General features: G+C 44.7%; 2 protein-coding genes across 2 annotated transcripts; one reads left to right on the top strand and one right to left on the bottom strand.

Annotated features, from left to right (window-relative positions):
• Positions 1–1,108: 1,108 nt before the first annotated feature.
• LOC123426774 lies at positions 1,109–4,349 on the bottom strand. Its single transcript, XM_045110658.1, has 5 exons — positions 3,937–4,349; positions 2,792–2,877; positions 2,538–2,713; positions 1,857–1,965; positions 1,109–1,718 (listed from the first exon to the last, which is right to left on the bottom strand). Exons 1-5 carry the CDS (start codon positions 4,262–4,264, stop codon positions 1,410–1,412), a joined length of 1,008 nt encoding a protein of 335 aa, XP_044966593.1. The 5' UTR covers positions 4,265–4,349; the 3' UTR covers positions 1,109–1,409.
• Positions 4,350–4,533: 184 nt separating this feature from the next.
• Positions 4,534–6,352, top strand: LOC123426775 (probable pectinesterase/pectinesterase inhibitor 51). Its single transcript, XM_045110659.1, has 2 exons — positions 4,534–6,091; positions 6,238–6,352. Exon 1 carries the CDS (start codon positions 4,560–4,562, stop codon positions 5,943–5,945), a length of 1,386 nt encoding a protein of 461 aa, XP_044966594.1. The 5' UTR covers positions 4,534–4,559; the 3' UTR covers positions 5,946–6,091; positions 6,238–6,352.
• Positions 6,353–7,508: the final 1,156 nt, after the last annotated feature.

The following is a 7,508-nucleotide window of genomic DNA, read 5'->3' on the forward strand; positions in this document are numbered from 1 at the left end:
TTTACAGGACACCTCAGCCGCATGACAATTACTCGCAAAAGATTACAGACCCTAGTTTCTTGGCACCGGCCACTATCCATAATTTTGCTTCTTCCAAAATGGCCGTGAGAAGCACCGATGGCGGAGCGAATTTGTGTCGAATACTTATCTACTAAGGAAGTGTGCCTAGTTCACCTGGGTAGTGGAGTGGATGTACAATCCAGCCACCCAGGTTTAAGTTTTCACGCATGTAAATTTGGGTTCTTATGATTTTAAAAAAATCACTATGAGGGATAGTTTTCCTTCGAAAATAAATAAATTACTTATCTACTAGCTGAAACTGAATTCAAAGCTAGACGTACTATGTAGCAATGAGGTTAATTTGTCTGGATATCCAGCTGGATACCTTTTGCTAATAATTAGAGAGCGTCTATTTCGTTATATCAGTAGTCAATGATCTTGGACGTTGATTCTTCATTTAACGGCCAATTAAGTGGTTGCATATTTGCTACTCCCTTCGTTTTTAAATATAAGTTTTTTTTAGATATTTAGCTACGGACTACATACGAATAGACATAATTTAGATTATAAATTTACTCATTTTGCTCCATATGTAAACCGTAGTGAAATCTCTAGAAACACTTATATTTAGGAACAGAGGAAGTACATTATGTGCAAGTTTAGTTTTTAAGGCGTGCAACTTGGCATATAGTGTCAAATTTATTGACCTGAAATTGCACAATCTTTCTGCCGCAAAAGAGGAAACAAGTTGCACAATCTGAAACTTGAAATAGCAAATCTGTAACTGCTAAGCTGGGACATTTTTGAGTTACTCTTACAGAGGATAGGATTTCTATCTCAAGTTCTCACCTTAGTTGGGCTTTGTCCAAATGTCCAACTAGCACACACGCATACACACATGCGGCGCAACTAATAACCAACTGCATCAGAGATGCTTATGTATGACATGCGCTTGATCAACATTCCTCTGGTCGTATTTACAAAGTCACTGCTTATTTATACTAGCTGGTCTAGTTGCTGTACTGGATCAACTTCCCGACTCGGCGGCATGCTCGGTCGACAAGTAATCCTTTCTCGTTGACAAGAGATCACTAATTCGACAAGTGGATTATATACCAATGGGAAATTAAACAATTAATGGATCAGTCAGGTAAATACATGTAGGGAATCCTGCCATACAACTATGTAAGAGGCAAACAAGAGGGCAAGATTTCAGGACAGGGACAGTTTAGGTGTTATCTGTTAAGTAGAAGAATAACTCATCTCACCACTGGATATGAACAAATGGTGCAACAATCTAGCTACCGCGCATACACTGGACTATCAGTGGTAGTTCAGCAAAATTGGACGAGGTTCTCTAAAAGATACGTACCTCAGATGGACACAAATGATTTAGTCAAAGAAGATGCTCAACATTCAGAGTACACCCTGACCAACTTCAGTGACTCGAACGGCGTCTGCAGACGCCATTCTCTTTGCTTCTTGCTCAGAGGCCTGCCCTTGCCGGTCTGCTGCCGGTTAATCTTCACATCGGCTATGCCCCAGGTGCACTCACACAGGTCCACGTCATAGGAAATGAGCCTGAACACGCCGTCGCCTTCCTGGGGCGTGGCTGCATCCTCGCTTGTTATAACGTATCTGACATACATCGACCGTTCTTTGAAGCGTTCAAGGTCATCTGGGACGCGGATGACTCTCTCCACGCCAGGGGATGACACCTTCAAAGTGATCAGCGGAAGTATGCCTTAGTGCTAAGTACCCCATAGAGATTTTTTTTTATTGATGCTATGAGCTTGTGCCAGAGTATTCAGATAAGGCTTTAGCTAGTTCTTGATATGATTACAGAGGGACAGTACCTCCAAGGATACGTTTTTTGGTATCCTGCCTGCTGACTCTGCATCATCCAACTTTGCACGGTATGCAATTGTGTATGCTTCAATATCATCAATAGTTGGAGAACCATACCTAGTAGCAAGTGCTTAATGAAAAATCTAAGACAAAAATAGGAAGAAGGCTACAAAAAGATAACTGCAGCACTAATGATATCAGCAACTAATACATACTACTCCCTCCGTCCCAAAATTCTTGTCTTAAATTTGTCTACATATGAATGTATCAAGTCACGTTTTAGTATTTACATACATTCATTTATAGACAAACTTAAGACAAGAATTTTGGGACGGAGGGAGTATGTTCTATGCTTTCAAATGTAAGTATCATATGTTTCTTGCGAGGGAGATATAATCGTAATCCATGTTTATGTTTTTATTTCCCAAGAATGTCAATGGCATTCTAACGAAAAAGATATTTTACATGAAAATTAGTCATCTACCAGTATCAGTTGCGTGCCTGCCTTTATATTCCCTGAATATTGGAAAATTTAAACGTCACTCACCCTGGAAGCAGACGGTTAAAACCTATTAATAATCACTTTATTGATCCACTAATCCCAATCACTCGAAGGTTTCAATTAACTCACGTAAACAAGACAAATTCTGGACGTTACAGCATATGCCCGTACTAATATGGATATATACCTAGTGGACATCTTCTCGATGCGAACTCTGATTTCCAAATTTGCAGTTGCCTTGAAAGCATAAATTTTCAAGTCGCCATCGAATGATGCCGAAACCTCCTCGGCCAAAGCCAAAGCTTCCTTGCCCCACCATGTACCAGCAAGTGCTACTCCACCACCAGCACCTCCATCTCCAACCTCCAATATACCAATGCACATCCGTGGTCAATGGTTAACGGCGGAAGTTGTAGTTTCAATGGAAAAAAGTAATCTTACATAAAGGTCTTGTTCATCATCACTCTCAAAATCATCTTCGAAGTCATAGTCATCATCATTTTCGCTGTCATTGTCATCCATTATATCTGCATGGTATTGGGGACAAAATTGCTTTATTGGTACCAGTAGACAACATATTATTTGGTTAGTCGGCGGATAAACAATGTTAATACTAATAGCTGAGGAGTATACAATAATACATTGGAGCGAATTGTTTTGTTCAAAGAGTGAACATGTCCTACATAGATTCAATTTTTACATAAATGGGAACAACTGCGCAACCCAGGTTTATCACTGCACTCGTGTTTTTAGATGACTAGGACATCAACTGTGGGTTTTAGGTGAGATAAGGGGAGGGCTCATGATAGAAGAATCTTAATACCCCATGCACCAGATAGAAGAATCGATTTTCTAATTCTTGCTTGATTAACTTTTCGTTGAGGGCCCTCTTGGTATAGAGGCAAAAAAATCCAATTAAGTAACAAATCATATATCTTACTCTTGATATAGAGGCAAAAAAATCCAATTAAGTAACAAATCCTATATCTTACTCTTGATATAGAGGCAAAAAAATCTAATTAGGTAAAAAATCATATATCTTATCTATAATTGGCTTACGGCCCAAACTGGAAAATATCTTCTACTTTAAATGATGAACTATCCAACCTATGAATTGTGGATCTTATTCCATAATTTGGAGCTAATCTCACATCAAACATCACTGCCCTAAATCTCATGAAGTGTGTTTCAAGCACCCCATTAAACTATGAAGTTCAATTAATAAATTAGCTACGCTAGTGATCAATGCCATCTGTTCAAAAATATTGTTCCAGATGGCTTGGATTAGAGTGACAAGTGCAAATTACAGAGATACCCACTGCTGTACTCCCACGCACATACAATCTACTGCATTTTTCTGACGGTGCATGTTATAGTACCTTATAACTCGCATTCAGCAGACGTTACAAGGAGTATATGAATATTTGGATCCCCAAATGCTTCATATAAGTACAGTGATGGAAGAAATGGTGCGAAAATGCGGAATTCCCCCATCCTTCCACAGGCGGCCGTAGACTGAAGTTGAACCCAAAGCTCACAATGAAAAGAAAGCAACGAAACATCACCAAGATCCACAGAACCATTACCGTCGTCATCGCCGGCATCCTCCTCGTCGCCCTCCTCCTCCTCCACGTCACCATCAACATCGTCGACCTCACCCTCTGCCTCATCAGGAGCACCATCTTCCTTCTCCTCTCCGTCAGGCGGCTCGACGCTGTACCCCTTCCTCTTCTTCTTGGCAAAGGGCACCACCGCAGACCCATTTCCACAAACAGCTGGCGCGCAGGAGCATCCAGGAAACGCGCTGCCGCCGGCGGCAGCCCAGGAAGCAAGCAGGAGAGGAGCTCTCGGCGGTTTGACGCCTCTCCAGGAAGGCGAGCACCGCTGAATCACCCTCCCAGAGACCAAATCCATCTTTTAACCCCGAAACAGAGCGAGAGCGGCAGAGCACCACTGAAGCGAAGAGGTGGTTGCTTATCAGAGTTATCGATTTCGTTAAAGCTACACACCCCTGAAAACGTCTTCCAGAAAAAATACGTGTTCTGAACGGAAACACGGGGCCAAGCTGCCCCTCTTCCCCAGAAAACACAATCTAGGAGTATACTGAAAACAAAGACGAACGTGACCTCAAAAAAAAGAAAAAAAAAGACGAACGCAATCTAGTGCGCGTCGGGATCTCTCTCTCTCTCTCTCTCTGTCTCTCCCCCAAATGCCGCGCGCCCACCCCCGCCGGCGCCGCCTCCTTCCGGTCGCCGCGGCGGCGGCCGCCCTCGCGCTCCTCGCGCTGCTTGTCCTCCTGCCCACCGCGCCACCGGGGGAACCCGCGGCCCCCGCCTCCCTCCTCCGCGCGGCCATCGCCACGCACCCGCCCCCCGCCTCCTACGCGCACCCGTGCGCCGACCACCTCTCACTCTCGCTCCACCGCCTACGCGCGGCGCTCTCCGCGCTCGAGTCCGGCGACCTCCCGGCGGCACTCCACCTCGCCTCCGCCTCGCTCCAGTACCAGTATGACTGCTCCCACCTCCTGTCCCTCCCCGCCTTCCCCTCCCACCCGCTCACCTCCCGCTTCCTCAACTCCCTCACCCCGCAGACCCTAACCGCAGCACCCAAACCCTCCTCCTTCTACTCCACGGTCGCAGCATTTCCGGCGAAGGTCCGTGCGTCCGCCACCGTCTGCAAGTCCAATCCAGCGTGCGGCTTCTCGAATGTGCAAGACGCCGTCAATGCGGCGCCGAATTACACTGGCGGGCACTTCCTCATCACCGTCTCTGCAGGTATATACAAGGAAAACGTCGTAATTCCGCACGAGAAGACCAACATTTTGCTGGTGGGTGAGGGAATGGGGGCTACCGTGATCACTGCCTCACGGAGCGTGGGAATCGAAGGACTTGGCACTTATGACACTGCTACGGTGGTCGTCGTCGGCGATGGCTTCCGGGCCAGGGACATCACATTTGAGAATACTGCTGGGGCAGGAGCTCACCAGGCGGTTGCGTTCCGGTCGGACAGCGACCGATCCGTTCTGGAGAATGTGGAGTTCCGAGGGCATCAGGACACCTTGTATGCTCGCACGATGCGGCAGTTATATCGCCGATGCCATATTACTGGAACTGTGGATTTTGTATTTGGGAATGCCGCAGCTATGTTTGAGGAATGTGTGATTGAGACGGTGCCGCGGGCAGAGGGGTCCGGGAAGAGCGCGCGCAATGTGGTGGCAGCAAATGGGAGGATTGATCCAGGGCAGACCACTGGGTTTGTGTTTCAAAATTGCACAGTGGATGGTAGCAAAGATTTCATCGTGTTGTTCCAGGCAAAGCCGCAATCGTACCGGCTCTATTTGGGCCGTCCATGGAAGGAGTATGCAAGGACACTGTTTGTGAGCTGTTATTTGGGCAAGGTTGTCAGGCCGGAGGGTTGGCTTCCTTGGCGAGGTGATTTTGCACTCAAGACACTGTATTATGGGGAGTTTGATAGTCGAGGCCCCGGTGCAAATCAGACATCAAGGGTCGGGTGGAGCAGTCAGACGCCAGAACAGCATGTCAGATTCTACTCAGTAGAGAACTTTATCCAGGGACATGAATGGATCGCATGCTAAATGTAGTGTAGAGTCAATGTTCAGATTAGCGATTCTTGGCGGAGCTTCAACAGCTAAACGCCAAATATCCAACCCTTGATGTTCCTGAATTGCAAGCAAGTCACGCTGCCAGGATCTGGAGTCAAGTAACTAACTGTATTGACTTGGTACATAACCCAAACTCATTTGGTCTCTGCCGTTCCTTTTTACTCACAGCTTTACCTTAGGTTTTTTGCTTTGTATATTCAGCTACATTTTTGTAAATACATTATTTGCTTTCTGGAGTGACTACTGAAACTTGGTTTTGCTGCAGAATATCAAGGAACATGTCTATTGTAGCTGTGTAGTATTCAGGTTGATATTGTACATATGCATAAATGTAGTAGATTAAAAGCACATCATGGTAGATTTGCAATTATGCATTCCAATCCAGCCTGACTATGTGTGATGGAAGCATCTTTCTGCTATCTATTTCTTGCTTGTCCTATTTGGTTGTTAGTTCATGTCTGTTCAGTCGCTGACTAATTTGTTGGACTGGTATCAGACATATAAACATGCACTTACCTCCAAAGAACCTCGCAGGTTGGCAGCCACCGAAGGATATCTTCGATTTCTTGTTCTGTGGTATTTCTCGCTGATTCCTTATTAATCTGCAACCTCTCCAGAAGTTCCTTCATATGCATCAATTCCGTTCGGTTAAAACCGAAGACCGATCAAAATTTCGGTCTAAAAATATCCGGTTGGTAGTTTTTTGAACAGCCAATCGGTAATCATTTTCCTAGAACCGAATTATCGTAGGGACCGAAGAACCGAATGCCCAGGCCTGAGTGCCTGACCCATCTCTCTGGTTCCAAGCTAACATACATAACCTCAGCACTTTTACTAGAGTTTACAAGCAAAACCTATAACAAGGATAACTGATCTGCTATATAAATGTTTGCTTGAGCTATGAACAAGGCGGAACTTTTCTGAAATAAGCCAGTGTTATTTTTCCAGTCAACCCGACTTGGTATTGACCTGCAAAATGCTCCGTCATCATCATCGTCATAAGCAGCTCAGTATGGTACACCTATTGCAACTGCAATCTACCTCCCTGTAGCAGCGTATGTACACATTAATTACGAAGTAAATGAGCTCCAGTGACTGCTATGCAAAATGAAGTACCGATGAGCTCCAGAAAAAGGATGTTTACCAGCTAAAACTTTCAGGCGTACCGATGTTTGTGTTGTGTCAGACGAGGTGCACCTCTTATTGATGTGCTTGCCACATGAGTTGCATATATCTTTATGATGGCATATTTTCCATGATCTGATTGATGTGCTGCAAATGCAGCTCGGCTGTTTCACCAATATTATATCAGCTGATGCTCACTCCAGCGTGAACTTTCAATCATTTGTTTCTTTTTAATGTCTGTTAGTAAACGAGTGCATACTCAGAAAAGAAGATTGTTCACGTGTTCACAACATTATGGAAGCAGTTGTCTGGATGATACATTTTCTCGTTACATTTTTTCAAGCATTACCGGTATATCTTATTTTTCGCAGGATGATAGCATGTTTCTGTCATTATAACTCCAACACACTA

This window comes from Hordeum vulgare, chromosome 2H (assembly GCF_904849725.1).
Source record: "Hordeum vulgare subsp. vulgare chromosome 2H, MorexV3_pseudomolecules_assembly, whole genome shotgun sequence".
NCBI lineage: Eukaryota > Viridiplantae > Streptophyta > Magnoliopsida > Poales > Poaceae > Hordeum > Hordeum vulgare.

Coding starts and splice junctions, on each gene's coding strand:
- LOC123426774 (XM_045110658.1), bottom strand. CDS start 4,264: ATGGATTTGGTCTCTGGGAGGGTGATTCAGCGGTGCTCGCCTTCCTGG. Junction 2,878..3,936: donor GGATGCCGGCGATGACGACG/GTAATGGTTCTG, acceptor AATACCATGCAG/ATATAATGGATGACAATGAC. Junction 2,714..2,791: donor ATGATGAACAAGACCTTTAT/GTAAGATTACTT, acceptor GGTATATTGGAG/GTTGGAGATGGAGGTGCTGG.
- LOC123426775 (XM_045110659.1), top strand. CDS start 4,560: ATGCCGCGCGCCCACCCCCGCCGGCGCCGCCTCCTTCCGGTCGCCGCG.